Source organism: Myiozetetes cayanensis, unplaced genomic scaffold (genome assembly GCF_022539395.1).
Source record: "Myiozetetes cayanensis isolate MyiCay16 unplaced genomic scaffold, myiCay2020 scf6-25, whole genome shotgun sequence".
NCBI lineage: Eukaryota > Metazoa > Chordata > Aves > Passeriformes > Tyrannidae > Myiozetetes > Myiozetetes cayanensis.
In genome coordinates, this window is record NW_026087853.1 from 7,576,365 (window position 1) to 7,598,452 (window position 22,088).

At 40.4% G+C, this 22,088-nt stretch overlaps 1 protein-coding gene across 2 annotated transcripts in view; it reads right to left on the bottom strand.

The window, feature by feature from the left end:
* Positions 1–22,088, bottom strand: part of KIF26A (kinesin family member 26A) — a 98,793-nt gene that overhangs the window by 58,222 nt on the left and 18,483 nt on the right. For both annotated transcript variants that reach the window (XM_050336564.1, XM_050336563.1), the window contains exon 3: positions 7,276–7,776. In XM_050336564.1, coding sequence (XP_050192521.1) covers positions 7,276–7,776 — 501 coding nt within the window. The remainder of the gene's footprint in view (positions 1–7,275; positions 7,777–22,088) is intronic.

Sequence of the window (22,088 nt, forward strand, 5' to 3'; positions counted from 1 at the left end):
GAACCTCTTGGATTGTTTATGTCCTGCTGTGTTGTCCCTCCAACAGATATCAGGGTAGTTGAAGGACCAGGGCTTCTGAACATGAGGTTGCTCCTATCTGTCTATGGAGGACTCATTTTTCCTGGTTGGGCAGCCCACTCACTATAATGTCACTGGTAAATTACCTCATCGTAGTTTTAAAGTTCTATTTTAAGTCTAATAATCTCATCATTGATTACAGTGACTGTATTCAAATTATAAATCCATTAGCAGCTCAACAATGAAATAAAATCAATAATGCACGTAAATGGGAAAAAAGGCATTTAAATGCATATATTAATGTCACTTCAAGTAGCACTATTTTATGCACCATCTCTAACAAAACTGTGTCACATCATTAGCAATAATGTGAAAAATCTTTTTCAATTAACAGAGCTGATTTGATGCTATATTCAGTAAAGTGGCAATCCATTCCATTAAACACACACATATGAAATGCTTGAAGTATCTATGAACTCTATCTATACATCATAAATTCTCTCCTAAGTGCTGAAACACAAAATTAGATACATTTTCTATTGATGTTTTTTAAACCTCCTCTCAGAAGCTACCACCCAGGGCACCTCAGTGATTCTAGTTGCAAGTAACAAAGAGCATCAATTTTTGCCCCATGCTCTGCCACTCACGCCACAGAACAACAGGAGATGCTTTCAGCAATGCTCACACTGTGCACAGCTTCGACTGCCTGGAGTCCCACAGCCTCAACATGACCATAGTTCCAGTAAACAATCTATGGAGCAAATGTTACATTCAAAGCACTTTTCAAAAAAAAAAAAGTACAAATCCTATTTTTACACAAGCAGGACAACTGGGCAATCCACACCTGCATCCAGCTGTGCAAATCAGTTCCTTCCATATGGTATAGAGAGATCACTGCAAAAGACCTTCTCTCCACCAGCCTGCACACAACTAAGGTCTAAACTCAGCCTGAAATTATTCAGTTTCACTGCTGTATTAACTTTTGAAACCAAAGGGCATTATTCAGCTGCACCCCACCCTTAACCCACATAGCCAATGCAGAGCAACAGTAGCCTCATAAAATCTGTTCTACGTGACATACATAGAGCCTTTCTCAAATACTGGATGACAATTCTGAGCTCAAGCCAAAAAATATGAACCTTACTTGTATGGTGATTTGAAATGTTTGGGTGGCATGGGATGTCATATACCTTCAGGGTACACTGAAGGATTCATAGCAGACCAAATTCACAGTATAAATGAACCAGCATGAAGCAAAAGAAGCTGAAGAGAACAAAGCGAACAGAAAAGGCCATCCCAAAGAAACTAGTTGAAAGGCAAGAGTAGAACACTTAAATATTTGGGGTATTTAGTGTACCTTATGATAGATACATTTGCCAGATGAGAGAATGATCTGTGGGCCAAAGGTAAATCCAGTGGATTATCATTTGCACATAATCTCTCAAGTCTGCTTGTCTTAAATCTACTTCTGATGAGTTACAGGTGAAGTCTGGGCCAACATTCCTTATTATTGCCTGTTGACTTCAATTGTCAACAAAGGCGAGTATGGACTTGTTTCCCCTTGAGACCTGTAATAACAACTGCTTACCCTGCAGGGGTGAAAGATCAAAAGAACTGCTTTCAGGTTGTAATTTGAGCCACAAGAGGGTCCAAGTCCTACAAATAGTTACCCTGTCCCACAACTGTAAAACCAGTATTACGGTGGAAGTGTCAAACACACAATATAAAGAAATGCAATCCACACCCTCATCTAAGAACATGCTCATTTCCATCTTGTAGCCAATAATCTTCCTGTTAACTCTTGACATTTTTCCTACATCACTCTGATACCTGGAAATACATTAAAAAGTAACTTCATTTTCACCTTCAATATCCTACACTGGGAACAAGCTAGAATAAGAGAGCACAAAGATCTTAGCAACGACACAAAACAGAGGGTTCTGGCTTCCATCTGCATGTTTAAGGCTGTATTTGCAATTCACACTTTCCAAGCCAGTCTGCCACCTGGCTGCTGGGACAGGGGCTTGATGACGGTGGCAGCATTGGCCTCCCGTATCGCACACCCCCCCTCTGCATTTGCTAAGGCAGCAAAGTGCAAAGCAAGGCATGACTGCCCAGCCGAGATGCGGCAGTCACAGGAAAGGTCTTTTCCATGGGGGGTTTAAATCAGGTTAGTATGATAAAGCATTTAGTAACTCGGAGCAAAAGGCTTCCCTTCTGCTGTTGAGACTCGTTATGGAAAGTGACCCACAGTAACTTTGAAGAGTAGTGTGTTTTGCCACCCCCTTTCTGTCACGTACTTCCTCTATAAGAGCAATGTCACCAACAGCACTGAAGCTAAAAGGAAGACAAAAAAGCCTCTATGCAGTCCTGACCCCACCAGCTGTCTGACATTGACTTCTTGAGATTCAAGATGTTATACGTGGAGTCAGAAATATTCCAAAGCTCAAAGATATCCATATGTCTCACAGACAAGATTTATGGTCAATGCACTGTATTTTAATTGTTTCATTACAAAATATATTTCCCACGTTGTATTAATAAAAGGTCACTGAGAAAGCTATCAAGAAGGATTTTAAAAATTAATTTAAAAATCCATTTGGTATGACATTTATCAAAGTAAAAAAGTAAATGCTGGAAAGTAAATCTTGCCATTCTTCTGTTTTCTGCAGTCAGCTTTTTATTGCATCTTTTAAACAAAATGTAAGTCACCCTTGCTATAAACAAACAAAGAGGCTTTAAGGAAAGCCAGAGGCTGAACTACCCTCTGATGAATCCATCTGGTTTAGATTAGGGTAAGGAATAGACTTACTCATAGAAACTACATGAAAATGTTGAATTGTGACTAAAATAACTCTGAGATATTTCACATAAGACAAGCAAACATAATTAACTTTATAATCTATGCACCCATTTACATGTGCTGTGGGTGAACCCTCCCTCTTTGAATCTCGCAGACCCAGGCCATAAACTTATACCTAACTTTAAATTTGTGAATACTCTCAGGGATGTACACTGAGCTTTTGATAATTGTACAACTTTACATATATAGCCTTTAAAAGTTTTACTTAAGTCACTTTGAATTTTACAGAGCTCCAACTTCTTCAATTTCCTAGTGGTGCATTTTTTAATATATTTTTAAAACAACTTACAAACTGGTAAAGGTTCAAGGAGCCACAATATTTTGCCTTATATGTAGTGTCAATTGTATAAATTCAGATAAGAAATAGTGTGACAAGGATTTCATTTTGCACAGAGATAAAAGAAAAAGCAATTTGCAAATAAGCTCTATTTCACTGTGATGTCTTTATAGCACATGGCATGGCTACTTTAGCACTTTTATGCAGTACATAACACTGCATAATAATAACACAGTCGATTTAAAGCACACAGTAAGACCTCTTTCTTCCTCACAATACAAAATAAATGCAGATACTTCTAATAGGTTTACAAGGTACTTTCAGTGGTTTTAATATTCTACCTCTCAGCCAGATTCCAACACATCTGTGAAGCCTAAATTGCCCTCAGTCCTCTGCTTTTGCATTAAACTGAGTGGCAGTGCTGAGCAGTGCTAATGTTTTTCCGTTTGAGTAGTAACCTTATATTCACTTGTCAGGTCTTGAACTAAAAACATCAATATAAAACTATTTATTAATTAAAGTTGTCAGGCATCCACTACAAATCAGCTGTCTTACCCAGAGTTATACCAGCTCCCTCCACAGTGCTTGTTGTCTGGTCAGACCACTTATCACTGCTACTGGTGATTATTATTTGTAATTTTTCACAACAGGCCACTTGGGTAAAGCAACTGATTACATCTTCACCTTTTGCACCTTGCTTGCAATCCTAGTCTTCCCCTCCCTGAACCTTCCTCCAGATCCTTAATTACTGTTCCTCTTCACGGCTCCCAAAGACCAGTTATTATTTTGGTTTGAGCAGCACCCTCACCATGCTTCAAACACTTCCTGTTCAAAAAATTTATAATCTATATAATGGATTTTTCACACTTGAACTCCAAACATGTATTAAAAATTTACGATGTCCTGCACTTGTGACCCTCAACCTTCAGCCCAGAAGTGTTTTCACAACAGTAAGTGACATTACAAGGTAATACATGCGAGTTTGGGGAGGGAGATGAGAGGAGCAAAATAATCAAATCATTTTCTTTTCCTCGCCACAGACAATTCCACTACGGCCTCTATTAAAACTGACCATGACTAAAATATATGGATCCTGGAGAAATATGTGTAGGTACAAGGTCTCCTGAGGATTGGCAGATGTACACTGAGGTGTACAGAAGGCACTGGGCACACAGCAGCCTGCATCAGACACCGATGCAAGGATTTGCTCCATATCACACACCTGGGCTCTGCCAGCACCTTCTGTGGACAGGCAGACATCCAAGGTGAGAAGGACAAGGCACCTCTTGGAGGTGACTGCTGCTCTTCCACAGCTACAAGAGAAGCCTCAGTAATTACCTCAGAACAAACAACTGTCTTTTGGGCAGCTAAAAATATTTGAGATGAACCCCAGCCTTCACCGGTGTCTGCCTTTCCATTTATAGAAGATTAATTACACTCCCTTCATATGCAGCAGTGAGTTAAATCACTGAGAGGTTAGGAATTGGGTAACAGCTTCCCACCAGGGATTTCAGCACTTGTTTCAAGTACCCTTTGGTAAGGAAAAAAGGCAAAAGTACAGATTCCCAGTGAAACAGGTATTTACATGAGTGGTCAAAATAACTGGTATCACAACCAAGAGTGTAAACTCCCTGGGAAAAGATCCATCTTTTTCTTCTCCATTTGTGCAGTATCTTGCCTAAATTGGGGTCGAAGACTCCAAGGTGCAGTCACACATACAGTACATGCAGTGATGTCCTTTCTACTGCAGTAGTTCTTGTTCCAGAATTCCTCTAGCCAGACCAGCTTTGCTCTACAAGAATATGTGAAATGTTACTAAAGACATCACTAAAAGCATGTACATCCACATCTGTCTTCTGGGTTAATGTGAAACCTAAACTCTGTCTCCAACTTCAGGAAAGAAAAGCCAAAATTATCTCTCTAACTAGGATTTTTTTTTTAAAAAAAAGGAAATAAATCAAGTAAACTTTTCTAATAGGAAAGGAAGTTCAGACTTGAGAATCAAGAGAAACCGGGAAATCCCAGTCTTTGAAAAATTGTAAGAGGAGGTCAGATAAGCATTGGACAAGAATGTTCTGCAGTGAATGCTATCCTAGACAAGAGCTATAATAGATTTTTCCTGAAATCTCTCCAATCCTATTTCCTTCAACACCTGTGATTCCTCAGGGGAAGAGCGTAGGGGAAGCACTTTCTGCCTCACCCACCCAAACAGCTCCATCAGACACAAGGTTCTTAATAATACAAAAGGCAGTAGAAGAATTCAGACATACACAAGAAGCACAATTTGGAAAGAGATGCACACACAATTTTCAGTAACTACATTTGGGTGTAAATGAACTTAAAAAAAAAAAATTAAAAGAGATAAAACAACTGCAGACTAGCTCCTCTCCAAAAACTGCTTATAAATCTTAACTGTCCTTGCAGGTGCCTGGATCATATCCAAGCTGTCTCCGACACTCTCAGTGTTTGTCCATTCATTAAAGGTCACTGTTTTCCAGGCTACTGAGTTTCTTTGCACATTTCTTGATCACACTTAAGCTCTGTTGCATTAGACACATTTTTCCTTCAGGGGGTTTAAATGAGGCAACAGTTTTATGTTAGAATAGCGCAGTGGTTAGGGAAAACCACATCTATCAGTCAGCACAGTTAAGTAGGAAGAAATCTGGAGCTGTTACTGAATTATTCAGGATAGGAATAAGGGCAGACAAGGAATGAGCAGGAAAATGGAAATACTTCTGCTTTCAGAGTGCAGGCTTCTTAACCCAGTAGTTTTCTCATTTTTCCTTCCACAATTCTGAGATATATACAGAATTTAAAAGGTAATTTAAAGACAACATCATGCACTTATGCCAGCCAAATTTATCCCTAGTGCATGGAGCAACATCTTAGAGAAAAGCTCTTATAGCAGCAGTTCCTTATAAACTATGAAGAGCTGAATGGGCTAGGTTTTTTCCTTTTCTCAATGAGTGATCTGATGCCAGTGAATATTCACTAGATTTAAATCCAACCCCTCAGAGGTGGGATGTATGTGAATTCACAAATTTCCATATGAGAGAGAAGCATGGGAGGGAGGAATCATGTCTCCAAGCTTTTTCTGGAAGAAAATACAACTGTCAGGCTGCAAAAGTAATGTTACACAGCAGCACTGTTAAATATTTATCACTGATGATCTTGGAGCTCAACCAGATGAAGTTACAAAGCAATATTAGGCAGTGTTTACATACAACAGCACATAAGGCATTATGTTAAATTTAAAACTGTCTAGCACCAACATACCTGGTCTTGCAGGATCTGTTACATCTTTTAAGGGGACACTATTACTTCAAATGGTACACATTTCATCATTACACACACTCCCCTGTTCACTACCATGTGAAAAACATTTAGGAACAGATCTTAATCAAAACCAGTCACTATATCCTTCTTAGCACAGTGCCATAGATAGTCACAAATACATAATAAACTTGATTTTAAAGGTAACATGTACCTCTATAAAGCTTTTTCAATTGCCACATGGGTTCTTAAAATGCATGCAGAATACAGGGAATCAACAGCAATGCTTAAAACCCAAGTGCAATGACATTTACAGGCATGTGGCTCTGAAGCAACCTTCTGAGCACCCTCCTCAGCAGCAAAACTGTTTTGCAACACATCTAACCTGAAGATTAACGCTCATCACAATCCATCAACAGCAACTGCTGAACTGTACACAGCGTTAGAAGCTCAGTGCTAAACTTGAGGGTCAAGTTCATCTTTGATATAATCCCACGAAGCTCCCAGAGTTTCATATGTGACAAACTTGGCCTTTTATGTCTTTCTAAAGGGGTTACCAGGCAGGTGACAGACAAATAACATGACCTGCATATGTGAAGCTAAAGTAGGTGCAAAAACATCTGAGGAAAGGATCTCACCATCTGAGATAAGAAAGCAAATTCCTTGTGACATTTGATAGAACATCGTTCAAAGCTCTTTTTCAAGCCCTTGAAACATGGCTTAGAATACCATTAGCTGATCCCCACTAACATAAATATGTATGCATCTTGAGTTTTATCTTCATCTCTCTGTATGTCCACACACATGTAAACAAAACTCAAGCAGCCGCATTATTGCTACTTACTAGACAAGCCTGAGGCAGGAAGCTGTTCACCCTGGAGATACTCCACATGCCCTCGAGGTACTGCTGAGCTTGGATGGTGACCGAGCTCAGAGCACCGCTGAGACCGCTGGGGGCCACCGTCACCTGAACGCTGGAGTTCGGAAAACCGCCCACGCCTTGAGACCATCCAAGTCCCTTCTTCCTCTCTGCTGCAGAGAAGAGATTCGGCGACTTTCCAGGTTGCCTGCCCACCTGCCCAGCAATGAGTGGCAGGTCCCTCTGGGAAGAGACAGTGACCATCCTGGGTACCATGCTGGTCACGGCCCCGGCGCCGGGCGGGAGGTCGGGCATTTCTGGGTAGCTGGTTTGACTCAGGGTGTGCATCATCTGAATGGCTTCCTGCTTCAGCTGATTCAAGTGAGTGGCACAAGTTTCGCATCTGCTCTCTCCTTCATTCCTGTTTTTCTGTAAATAGTCAGGCACTTGAAGCTTGTCAAAAATTAAAGCTGATAATCGTGGGTCCTAAAGAAGTGGAGAAAGGCAAGAAAAAAAACATACTGAGTGACCACAGAAAGATAAAAAGAAGGGAAAAAAAAGTTCTCTGATTTGCTTTCCACTCACAGAAGTACTTTAAATCTGTTCTGGTAACTCTCAGTCTTTTGTACCCTGAATACCTCAATAGGCTCACAGGTTGCAGTGGATTAATAAACCATAAGTGCATTCATTTGTATCAGATGCAGCATAAAAATTATCACGAGAATTAAAGAGTGGAGCTGTGGTGTACTTGATAACTGCTCATTCTTCTAATTAACTCTCCTTTGGAGACATCTAAAGGGCCTGTGTTTCCCGTGCTCAGGAACAATGTCAGTTGAGATGCTGAACCTACAAATATCATAACTTGATTCAAAGGCATACCACCACCACCAGAAGCCCAGGAAAATTAGACTTTAAAGCATTTTAAAAAATTAATGCATGACCTGGTAAATGTTTTGCTGTCTTCACCCTCAGAAATGATTAATCAAGTGGCATAAAAGCTATTTTTACGTGGTGCTGCCCACAGCTGGTTCCTCTGCTAGCAAGGACCGTTATTTCTGATCTTTGCAACCCAGATGGTTGCAATATTCCCTTATGCTACAGTTGCTTTGATGAGAAATAGATTTGAGCCTACAGCCATGTGCGAAGGTGTGACAATGTACATGCTAAGAAGCTGATTTAAAAGCAACACCTATTTTGTTTCCACAAAGCAATTCCCCACCACCCCTTTGCCAGTTCATTTTAAGGCTGCTCAGACATTTTAAAACCCAGTACCGTGTTTCCACTTCAGAGATAGAGTTACCTATCTCCTGGAACACACAAATGCCTTCCCATCCCAAGCCTGCTACTGTAAAGATTAGTCAAGAGATTAAATCCAGCCCTGTTGTAAATCTGCTATCGAGACTAATGCCATGCAGTAAAACTGACCCAACCTAAACACACTCTCATTGAGCTCTCTAAACAAATAAGGTTTTAATGAAATCTCAGCACAGCCAAAGGTTTATTTGTATAATTATTTTAAGTGAAAATGTTTAATTTGCTTGTTAATAAGGAGGGCACACATAGCTAGTAAGTCAGCCATCCAACATATGCTGGGGATATCCCCAGACCAGTACTTGTTTTTAAAAGTGTATTACTTTATGCCAAGCTGCAATTGCTCTCTAGGAAATTAATGTCCTATTAGAAAACTAATTCTGGTTTTAATTACAACGCACATCAATAAAACTCTTTAAAGAAGTCTTGGCATTGGTACTTTTGCTTTGCTCTGAATTCAAAGTCCTAAAACACTGCCTAATTTCTGCAGCAGCAGCACAGAATTCATCTCATGTTCAGCTGTTGCACTAATCCTGGAATAGTTTTAATCTCTCACAAGACACACAGAGTGTTGATAGAAGCTATTGTGAGTATATCTAGCATTCCACAGCCAAAAGCCATTAACAAAAGTTGCTCTTTCTGCAATGATCTAAATAATTGTTTATTTACTTAAAAAAATACTTCTCAGGATAAGAAAACCTACTCCTGCTAGGGGTTGAACAATAAATTGCATTCACATCAGTGAACAAAATATAAAAAATGAAGTGAAAGACACTGTTCCATTTTTATCTCTTCTCCTCATTGAGGTTTAGATCCTAATAAAAATGCTTCTGAAGTTGCACCATTTGCTTACCCTCAAGAGGAGGAAAATTCATTCCCTGCAAACCTCCCAAAAGATGATAATACTAAATGAACAGATATTAGTCAGGAAAAAAAGGGAGTAATTAATATTTTAGAAACTTTTTTCTAAGCCTTCAGCAGAAAGTGCTATTGGTTAGACTTAAACATAGAGACTCAGTGCTGCAAGCACTATTTAGCCTCAGGCAAAACAAAGGCCACGCAGTCTGTCTCCCAAGAAAAACAAACAACACCGTGCTCTGTGCTCCACAGAAACCTCTTCAAGAGAGAGAACCCTCTGAGCAAATTCTTGCTGAGGCTGACACACAGCATCTATTCAAACAGCCCCAGAACACAGCCCCTTCCAGCACTGGGTGCCCTGTCTGCAGCCAGGCACATCCCTGGGCTCACTCCTTTGATCCAAGTTGGGCACACAAGGAAGCACCTGCAGGTCCCAAACTGCATGAGCCTCATCTGGCAATGTTTAAATTGCTATCAAATGTCAAAAGTTTCAAATAAGCAATTAAAGCGAATTACTAGGTGAAACAGGCTTCTCATTTAAAAGAAATTACTTCTTTTGATGTAAAGAAAATTAATGACCCCAATTCTAGCTCCATAAACACAGTTTACAGCACAAGGCAGATCAGAGTCAGGCCTGTCTTGCAGTTACAAAGAAATCAAGTGGATGCCATATTAAAGGGGGGAACAAAAATAAATTTTAAAAAATAATATATTTAGAAAATTACACAGAGCAAAAGCATATAGCTACATAGTATGCCAAATTTAAACCTTGTAATTTATTTATGTTAAAAAAAAAAAAAAAGGCACCTCATTTCCAATGCTTATATTTTTCCAGGCATTACAAGGAGCCTCTTAACCCACTCAACCAGCATCTGTGATCCCCAGGTTGCATCTGTGGTCAACCTCCTCCAGCACCGCAGTGAAGGCCCAGCTGGACAGTTAGATTACTTTTATTTTTCCACTCTGTGCAACAAAAACACCTGGCTAATGGTTGGGCGTGAAGGCCAGAGGAAACACAAGTTACTGTTAAAAACATTAACCATAACTTAAAAGTTCAGCCAGCCCCATTAAAGAGGTTTTACTATCCGGTGACAATGCCTGGTCCTGGGGAGCCCCTGCTTCGGCAGCTCATGCCCTAACAAGGCTGGGGTGGAAGTTACACTCTCATGTTTTACAGAGGGAAGAAATAAAACTTGAGTGACCATATGTGTTAGACACACAGGCCGGAGGGGTGAAGCAGCTAAAGCCATCCCTCTTGCAGCTCCACCAGCAGAGAGGCAGCCCAGACAAAGGGGGTGTGCAAATTGCTGAGGGGAATGGCACAAAAACTAAATGTACAACCTACAAGCCTCTATTCTTCAGTCTGCTGTGCTACAAAGAACATGACTCTTTTGTTCCTGCACAGCATAAATAAACTATGCTGTCGTTGTCACACCTACTTTCCAAATGCTGTTCTTACCTCCTGAACAAGCAGGATAAGCAAAATACTGTGATGCTGTAATGTTCACAGCTTCCCCTCCTACAGCAGAAACTAAAACCCTAATTTCAGACTCAACTTATTAACTTTGGCATACAGATTTTAGGTATCCAAATATCAGAGACTGTTAGAATTGTAAAATAAATGGTCCCACTAAGAGCAACTATACTGGGGAGAACAGCAGCCTCCAGTAAGGTAAAGGCATGAGATAATTACATGTTGTTATATGAGGACAAGTCTTCTGAAATGCTTGAATTTACCACTGCTTTTCAGCAAGAAGTTCTTACAGACACAAGCCAGCTTGCCAGCTGCTGCTGGGAGATTAAACATACACATGCAAACTGCCCACGTGAGAAGAGCTCACAAGTCCTTCCAAACTCAACTGCGCAGGACAGTAAGCTCAGAAAACCAGGATTGTTCTCCTGTTAGAACACATGGCACAAAAAAAAAAATTTCCTCCAACACCAGCACATTTAGCCTGAAGCCTGCCTTCAGGCTTTACCTCTGAAACCATGAGTAGGGAAAACGAGCACAGGTTTGAAAACACATCGAGCCACACATAACAGAGAGAAAGAAACAGTCACCGTAATTCACGTTTCCCTCTCTGACGTACACTTCACCTCTGCTGCCTCCACATGAAAGCAGGTGAGGATCAAGCAGGGTTTCAGCTATTCGGGTAACACCACGTGCTGCATGTGGGGCACACAAACAAAACTCCCATCTCACAACTGTAAAACACCACAGCCTGAGACCACTGCCCTTGAAACTACACACCTACTCAAAGCATCTGAGATGGGGCCAAAGGCCAATATCTCTGAAAACCTTGCTACAGCTTAGGTACCTAAGTTATAGACAGGTTTTCAAAGCATGAAATAACAAATTACCTTCTTGTAGCTGAACTCTTCTGCAAACAGTCTGTCAGGGATCCTGCACGTCAATTACATTCTTTTGAAATTTTAGCTCTACCTGTAATTTTCTTAAATTAAAGTTAACTTATAGTTTGCAGTCAGATTTTCTGTTCAATTACAAGGAGCAACATAGAGGCTTTTTCCACTGCATAAGAGAAACAAAGATACAAGCTTTGAAACTTACCTGCAGCTACTGACTTCTAACTCCCGAACCAAGCAAGAGGAAAGGAGGCAGAAAAGCATCTGGATTCTCACTTAAGAAGTCCCTGAAGTAATACCCACCCATCTGTAACCTAATCCTTTCAGTGAGGAACTATCCACAGAGTGCGAACAAACGATGACGAACAAATGATGAAAAGTCAAATTGCCAACAACCAGCCTCAGTAATTACCTGCAATTCTGCCTGGCACTAGTTTCTGCAATGCGAGCGTATCTGGAGCAGTATTCTGAATTAAATTAAATTCTTGATATAAATATAATTAAAAAGAAAAAAGAAACACTGAATGTCACACCGTAATACATAATTAAATACAGACCTAGGTGAACAACATTTTAAAAGGATGCTTTTGGAGACAGAAACGTACTATCCCAATGCAAAAGAATCAGTGTTAATGATTTTTTGTCTTAATTGTCTTTCCAGATTTCTGCCACACTGCTTACAAAGTAGTTTTTATCTTACATGACATTGTGATATATCCACTATTATCTTCTATATTGACAAATACTTTGAAGGCTGAGGTTTGCTTTCAACTATAAAGCAGTCATTGCCAAAAAACCCCAAAATACGAAAGCACTACACTCAGCAAACCCAGAGGCTGCTCAGTGTAATCAAGGAAAAAAACCACTGCTAATTATTTTTTTTTAAGAAAAGTTTCCAACTATCTGACTATCTCAAGGGAGTGAAAATATGAGCTTTAAGTCTTCAAGTAACCCGTGTTGTGCATGCATTCAGTTACTGACTTAATCTTATCAGAATATAAACAACCAAGGAAAAACAAACACATGAAGCCTTCACAAAAACAGAATTCACCTGAAGTCCTATCTCCTGCTGGTTAAGGGTATCTGGAACTTGCAGTGTAACTTTGCTATCCTTGAAAACATCTCTCTGAATAAGCAGAAGAGCAATCCACATTTCCAAAAGTGAGCAAAACGTGCAGGCGTTAAAAAACAAGCAAATGCATTTTTAAGGCCAAATTCCATTCAGCCTCCCTACAGGAATGCCTCGCTACCTTTGGGTGGAAGATTAATTTAAGCCAATGGACTGTGGTCCTCCTCCCATTCTATTTGCTAGCAGGATTTCTTCAAATCTTCAATCACATTATTCTGTTTCTAACCACAACCTGAGGTAGTGCACACAGACATATCCCACTGACCCTACCCAGCTGAGACTCAACCCAATTTCTTTTCATCTCTGGTATCCCAAAGAGTTTGAAAGGATAGTATCCAAGCACATTTTACTATTTAAAAAAAATAAATAAATATACTGTATCTCTCTTAAACAGCGCCCATCTTTCCAACAAAAGTTAAGCAATACGATAAATCTGCTAAAAAACGCATGACCCCACACTAAAAATGACTGTGGTGTGTTTAGTTATCCAGCAGCCTCCACTGAACTCTATTTATTTCCATTTCCTGCCCACTTTAATGTACTTCAGTGGCCCGCAGTAAAGTTAAAGCAATAGGTGTCTGTCATAAAGATGAATAGTGCTATTGGAATGCATAATACAGTGGAAAGAGGAAATGAGAGCAATCTGGTTTATTTACATCTCAGGCTCCCATCAGCACCTCAACCCACCTCCCAATGGTTTCAGCTGCCTTTCCTGTTATCTTGCTGTATAGTCCCCTGCAATGATTTGGCTTTTAACCTCGCAGAACCAGAGGGTATGAGCTGATCTCCCAGATTTACTTTCATGAGCTGGCAGAGTGTTGGAGCAAACAGCCACGCAGTGTGATCAGGGCAAAGAAAACAAAATAAAGGTGGTGATTGCCATTTAAAATAATTAGAAGACACAAACAAAACAAAAGACCCCAAAGAGATGTGCTATCACCGTTAAATTTAGATCAACACATAGGAACCTCATTACTTCTGAAAAACAGTAATTACTGTTTCACAAAATATTACTTTTAATCTTCTTTCTTTACAGTCTAATTAAACAGATATTTTACTTGCCTTTGGAAAGTGTTTTTCTTAATTTCATTCAATTTTAACATTTGGTGTATTCTATAAACTACACATGCAAACTAGTATGTAATTTTGTGCTTATTTTTAATAGTGTATGACTTCATTTAAAATTGATGACTTTTAATTTGCATGTTTATTGTTGGTTTTAAGTATTCTTTTAATTTTCCCTCTTGGGTCTGTGGCTTACTGTAATTTCACAATGTAAATTCAGTAGTGATTTTGTTCATAAGAAAACACCATCTTCCAACAGCCATTGTATCTTTTTTAACTTTCCTCTTATATTTCTTATAAACCTTCAGCAAAGTATTATCCCCTTGAACAGCAGCAAGTGTTTGGGGGAATACTTGCACATCTATCACTACACAACACTGGGTGTCTGAAAGTCTTTGTTTGACTCTACTTTCAGAAACAGCTACTTAAATGAAGTTGCCTTTCAGAAATTCAAACAAAAACCTCTTATAGAAATTAGACACTTTTATTTAAAGAGTTTATTTAAAGAGTTTCCCATCCATAATTATTTCTCTTTGAAACTAGAGAGTAAATTTTGGTTAGCCTGTGAGCACAGTAAATCAGACTGTTAAGAACTGTGCCTATCAGAGTCACAACTGCACAGAAAGTCACAACTTCTGTTTCCTCTTCAAAGCAATCCAAGTGCTTATGTGTTAGAACAGCTACTTGGGAAAATTATACTGTCTCATATCTTCACCACATTGAATGCTACTCCACATGCAATTTGAGTTCAGTCAAGGTGCTCAGATAATAAAGTAGGTCTGAATTCCAGCACAGGGATGAAAATCATAGCACAGCACCTCTACACAGAAACATGCTGCCTTGTCAAAATGCTTCAGAAACATCAACTCTTCATATCATTTTAATGGAAACAAAAGGCTGTTCCCACTATTAGAATTATTTAGTCAACAGCCTGTGTTTTCAGAATGACAAATTGCAACGTAAGCCTGGTGAGATGGACTCCTTCACTGGTGAACTCTGGCCAGAGACCAGCAACCCAGCCCAGCCAGCCCAATGGATTGGGAGAGGAGCACGTTTAAGTGATCATAACTGCATTTGTCCCAGTAGAACCGTGCCCATTTGTATCAGACAGACCTTTAATGAGGGAGTTCGAGAATGTCTGGGCACCAGCCACAGTGAAAGGAACTCTGGCTCAGAAAGACGGAGTAGGAAAAAAAAGTGCTTGGAACACTCCTTTGTATACGAAACCTGCAACTGTTTCAGTCCAACCATCTGAATCCAATTAAGAGAACGCTCAGCGGCAGAAGTTAGGGAGTGGACACATTTTCCAAATGAACATCATTAGCATGATGTAGATTTAAAATCAACTACAAAAAACCCGTGCTTGGCATTGGATCACACTCTCTTAGTGTCTCTTTCCCTCACTCATTTTATCAATTATTTAGTAAATGAATACTTGAGGACTGAATACAGGAACGATTTAGCGTTCACAACCAAAAGGCTGCCTGCCCATTGTGAACTCCTCCTGCAAGCTAAGCTCCTTTAATATGTGCTGCATACAGTTTGCACACCACACAGTTTTTATTATCTAAAAAACTGGATTTCACTTATTCTTCATCTTAATTAAGTTCCACTGCCTAAGTTTAACTGCTTCTACTTAAAAACAATAACAAAACAAATCAATCAAACAAACAAACAAAATATACTTTTTGGCTGAAAAATTTTGAGGTTACATCTGAATTTATTCAGTACTGTAGTGGGTTAGAGTTTTTCCTTTTTCTTCTTGCTTGAACTTAATCAAAGGAAAAAAAAACCACACACAAAACAACCTTCTAAAAAGGGATTAATAGAAGAGGATTAATGAAGAGAATCTCTAACTCCTCTACCACAAGCAGGCCACACTCTGCCTGAAGAGTCTGCTCCAGTTCCTTTGCTTACTAGGTGGCACATGTGTGAGACACCACCTCCCTCTCCAATCTGTTCATCCTACAGCTGCTGCATAGAAGTAACTGACCCCATTCTGCTGGCCCCAGCTTGCATTAGAAAGAAAACTGTGTGGATCCTAAGGGATTTATGCAGGTGGAGAATATTGCCCAAAGAAGCAAATGATTCTCCTATGGAATCTCATTAGGTGAAGTACTATCCCAACCATATAAAATGCAGATGGAGACAGAACATTTGAGGAGTGTCTATTGGACAAAAAGCAGTTTAGAAAACAAGAATGTTGTAGGAAGTTAGAATAAGCGTGGTTTATTTAGTTTAGAAGAGAGAAAACTGATCAGGGTCCTTCAGTACACAAAAAATGGTAGCAAAGAGACTGGTGACAAATTACTTTTCATATCCACTTGGGAAGGGAGAATAAAAATCATGCTACTTTTCAGCAAAGATGACTCAAGAAAAAACTTTCAAAGGCCAGTGAATATTGGCAATTGCCACAGAATGATGTTGAGAAATCTTGTTCCTTTGAGACAGTTTCTGAAGAGCAGGTAAAAAACATCAGTGGGAGGTGATCTACAGACAGGATGACCCATTTCAGGGGAGGAAGCTTTTTAAAGATCTGCAGATCCTTTCCCAGCCCTATGTTCTTATGATCCTACTTTTGGAAAGATGGGTAACACATCTGTAAACAGACTTGTTGCTTGGGTCCAAGTGCCACAGACAAGGAATATGGACTTCAAAATACTGCTCTCCTTAGATGACTATTCAGTAACCTACATTATCTTGCTTAAAGCAAGTTTTCCAACCTTCATCATTCCTATATTAAATTCCATACTCCTTGTCTTAGTTGTGACCCTTTATACACCTTGAATAATTCTTCTTTTGTCAAATTCTAACAGCCCACCAGTACCACCACACCCAAAGTTTTCTTTATAATTAACTACGGCAAAATATATAGTCCACTTCAATCTATCTTCCCTTACAGATACAAAGTATAGAATTGTTACATTTCATTCCCCACAAGTTCAGGGGATAGCTTTGGAATACAAATGAGATGCCTAAATTAGATGGTGCAAGTCCAGCCACTTCTACCTCTCCAGTCTTGATGGACATCAGTGACAAGTGGTGTCCTTCAGGGGTCTGTATTGGGACCAGTGTTACTTAATATCTTCATTAATGACATAGATAAAGGGATCAAGTGCAGCCTTGGCAAATCTGCAGGTGGTACCAAGCCAAGTGGTACTGTTGATAAACCTGAGGGATGGGATGCCATCCAGAGGGACCTGGACAAGATCAGGAAGTGGGCCCATGGGAATCCCATGACGTTTAACAAAACCAAATGCAAGGTGGTGCACCTGGGTCAGGGCAACGCCCAGTATCAGCACAGGCTGGGGACTGTACAAATTGAGAGAAGCCCTGCCGAGAAGGACTTGGGGGTGCTGGTGGATGAGAGGCTGGACATGAGCCAGCAATGTGCACTGGCAGCCAAGAAAGCCAGTTGTATCCTGGGCTGCATCGAAAGCAACATGGCCAGCAGCCTGAGGGAGGTGATTGTCTCCCTCTGCTCTGCTCTCATGAGACACCATCTGGAGTACTGGATCCAGCTCTGGGGTCCAAGGCAAGGAAGGACATGGACGTGTTGGAGTAAGTCCAGAAGAGGCCACCAAGATGATGAGAAGGATGGTGCACCTCTCTTAAGAGGAAGGACTAGGACAATTGGGATTGTTCAGCCTGGAGAAGAAAAGGCTTTGTGGTGACCTCACTGCAGCCTTCCAGTACCTGCAGGCTGAACAGCCCCAACTCTATCAGTCTGCCTTCAGAGGAAAGGTGTTCCTCTAATCATCTTCATGGCCTCCTCTGAACTCACTCCAAGTCCACACCCTTCTTACACTGGGGACTCCAGAACTGGACAACTGGCTTTCTGTGCTGCATGCACACGTTGCCAGGTCATGCTGGCCTCATAGCAAGAACAAGTTGCATTAGGAGCAGATACTCCTGCTGTATTTATTGAGACTGTTGGTCTTCAGTAGCCATTACCTGAACAGTATTAGATAATCCTACCTACAACACTACTGTTTTCTAGCTGTCCTATGTCAGATCAATCAACCGCTTTGCATGAGAGTTACTTTGGTTTTCCCTAATACCACTTTTTGTAAGTTGGCTGCTCTCCTTTGATCAGACAGTCTTGTAACAAGCCTTTCAGTGGTTGTACTGCATTACTGACAACAAAGCATATATGCATCCCTGAATCCTTAAAATGCCTGACTGGGCACCAAAAGGCATTGTGTATTTTCTGTGCAACCCAAATAACAAGTAGGAATTGCCTTTATCAGCCCAGCAAATCACATCTGTCTGGTGATCAATACCCACCTGTAACCCTTATACTAAGAAGCCCTGCAGTGGTCCTATGAAAACTGCAAACTGTGCAACCTCTCACCATCCAAAGGGATAGCATAATCCAAGAGGAGCAACTCCCTTTGCCTAAGGTTTTCCTTCTACAAACATAAATCAATGGGGCTATGCCCACAGGCAGACAAAAACCCGCTCTACCCGTGCTCAGAGCATGTCAAAAGCCATGCTAATAGGGTTTGTAAACTCTGCTAGTGCATGGGATTATAAACACATTAAACCCGTGAGCAAAATGAGCTTGCATCTTCCTGTAACACACACATGTACACATACCCACAGATGACTGGCAAAAATCTTTCTGTAAACTCTTTCAGGCTCCTCACAAGTGCACACACACAAAACAAGCCTTATCTCCCGAGACACAGAAGCAATCAAATACCTGGCAACAACTTTCAAAACCCTTCAAGCCAGATCCTATTAAAAACAGCAACTAAGAGATGAAAGGCTCTAGCTTGTCCTACCAGTCACACTTAACAGGGCCCTTAAACATTTACTGTATCTAATGTTGCTTCTATAGAAATTCCACAAATGTAGACAATGCCTAACATCATAGGGTACATTAATGCTTCCGTTCAATTGAAGGTACTACATAAAAGGATGTTTTTATTTTAATTTGTGTTCTGAGACCTTGGAAAAAAAGCTGCCTCATCACCTGCTGGAAAAGGCCAAGTACAGAGGAAGAAAGGGTTCTTTTAAGAACAGAAATTACAGCCCCAGAGTGAGACCTGGGCTCCAAAGAAATCCATGGCAACATTCATACTGAAAGCCAAGTCATTATATCCCCTCTAAGTTTGAAGCATCCCTGTTCCTAATTTCAAATTAGCACTGAACTCTTTCACCAACTTGCCTCTCCACTTCAGAAAATGCCCACAAAAGGCATGTTTGTAATTATTAGATGATGAATTAAGTTACATTTTAGTGTGCAGATTTCTCCCTTCTTTTCAAAGTGAAGTTTTGTAGAAGTAACTTGTGTGTAAAATTTGCGGTAAATCTTTAAAAAAAAAAAAGGCCACCCAAGCTGTCTTAGTATTATAATTACAGATGTAAACACACATGTATAACCAGTAAAGTGTGTGTAATCATGCCTTGCTAATATCTTTATAAAATCTGACAGCTTGTCAAACAGCTCCCATTGTGGACAGCACTAAAGCAGTTCTACAGATCATTAAAGGCCAGGGAAGATAACCATCTTGTCCAGCCTCCTGCACATCACAGCTCTGCTAATTTCAACCAGCAGAAGCAGTGATCCCAATAGGCTTCTTTAATGAAAATAGATGCTTTAGTATTTTAAGAAACACTCACGTTTATTTAAGCCTACATGACTTCCAAAGCCACAGTACTCATGGAAAAAAAAAATCACATTTTTAAAGTACAAGCTATATGAATAAAAAAACCATACAATCAAACAGGAAGGGACAGTACTTGAGCTAATGTAAATCCAGAGCCAACACACATTATTCTTTGCTCCTATGCCAGTTTATATCAGCTGGGCCAGAGACTCTGCTCCCAGTGGCTGACCTGAAAAATCCAAGTGGTTGATTCCAGGACTCAGCACCATCCCAGACTGTGTACACTGTGTACAGTGTACATCATCCCAGACTGTGTACACTGACTGTGTACTGTTATTATTTGATGTACACTTGCAGCTCTAGTCTCAGAGAAACCTATTATGCAGGATATCCTCAAAGATGGGTGTTTTTTCTTCACATGGCTGATGCTGTGATTCGCAGGGAAAACCTGCACACAAGGCGCAGGCTGAGATGTTACTGCTCCAAGCTCCACCAGCAAATAGTCACTGAAATAACACCAGCAACTCGTGGAAGTCCCTGCATGAAAAAGTTAGGCAAGATTTATTCAAGACTATAATCTCAGGAGAAACTCATCAGAATCAGAGGTAAGCCAAAAGATAAATAAATGAAAACAGGACCAGCTAGAATAACAAAGCAGCACGGCCAAGGCAGCAGCCACATGACCGCCAGAGGCATCTCCAGAGCAATCAGAACAACTGTCCACAGATCTTGCCAATGAGCCAGATGCTGCTGCTGGAAGAAGGCTTGTGTTGATATAAACTCAGAGATGTGAGATGCTTAACACCAAGTGCAATCAATCTTCACCATTCCCACGTGGCTGCCGAGCTTTGCTGTTATGCCACAGAGAGATGAAAACAAACTTCATGAAACACATGTAGATTCTACATGACATTAAACTCCCTCCACCCTCCCCTTACTACTCAGAAACAAACCAGTAATTTGGGTGTAGCTATAAATGACCTGATGCTTTTCCTGAGTTAACAACAGAATCAGGAAAGAATATCGTTGGCTAAACAGTGCTCTGCACACACACTGCCAGAAAACCAGTGAACTTATCATACTGTATAGGAAATTCCTATCTTCCACACCAATTAGTGACCCAAGAGTGATTGATTTTATAATCCCAAACTTGACTTACAAAGTGACCTCCTCCGGGGCCAACTTTCCATTACCCAGTATGTGGAAAAATGCACATGGTCAGTGCACTATGAAAATCAAGGAAAAATAAGTGCTATTTAAACCCCAATTCTACCATGCCTCCACATTCCTGCTTTCCTAAGGGAGATGCACTTTCGACAGTTACTTCCTTTCCCTGCCCCAACATCCTATCTGCACCACACACCAGCTGGGCACTCAATCAAAACAGAAACAACAACAGGAACTAAGAGCTATTCATTACAATAGGATCAAAACATTTCTAGGCATTAGTGCTTTGCCAAGTCACTGTCCTTGAAGACCTGCCACAATCCACTTCTTCCCTCCCATCACAGACACCATTACTGAAAGTGGCCCCACTTCAACATGAAGCACAACATATTAAAGATCATGCCTTTCTCATCAGAAGCCACTTGGTGGTTGGCAGTCACACCTCAGAACTGCAGGAGGCAGTGAAACTGGGCAGCAGAAAGGTGAGAAAATTAACGGGCCAACAACACAGGCCAATGTTAAACCTTCATTTTAATCAAGCTAACATTAGCTCCAGTCTATAAAACCAGAATTGCACTGCACACTAACTACCAGTGTAATCACAGAAACAGCACCACAATATGATTACTGGACACTAATTATATCTTATAAAGAGTTAAAGACAATCAAGTACATGTAATAAAGATTTATATGCAGTTTTTCACTGACCTGGAAACAGCTTCATACATTAGTAAGTTAACGTTACTGCAGGAACAAAGCAAACAGTTACATCTACATGACAAAACACATGAAACACAAGAGCCAGATGTTGGGTCTTTTCATCAAGGAAACAATTATTTAATTCCTGGGAAAAGATATTATCTCTCATTGATCCATCTATATATATTATCTCTCATAAAAGACCCAGTCCTGGCTCCCTGGTCCTGGTCTGGGTACAAATCTGCAGGTTTGCACAGCAGCATGAACCCAGGGTCTCCTTTTCCCACTGTGCCATTGCCTCTGGGCAGTGAGCACAGAGCAACTGGCAACACTGTCTGTTGAATACAATTCCTTTTCTTAAATTTGTGTTGTACTTTGTATCTCACGAGATGCATGAGAGAATATCTTTTGGATTTAATGATTTGGGAAACAAACTACATTGGCAGTTCCCAGGAACTCCTTTGTAACTGAGGATGCTTCCATTTAACAACTTGCTTTCAAAGGGAAGGGGAGATGCCAGCATGCATGAGACATTCCCAGACCATATCAATATCTCCCCGTTCATGCACAACAGCACAGACCCCAAGATG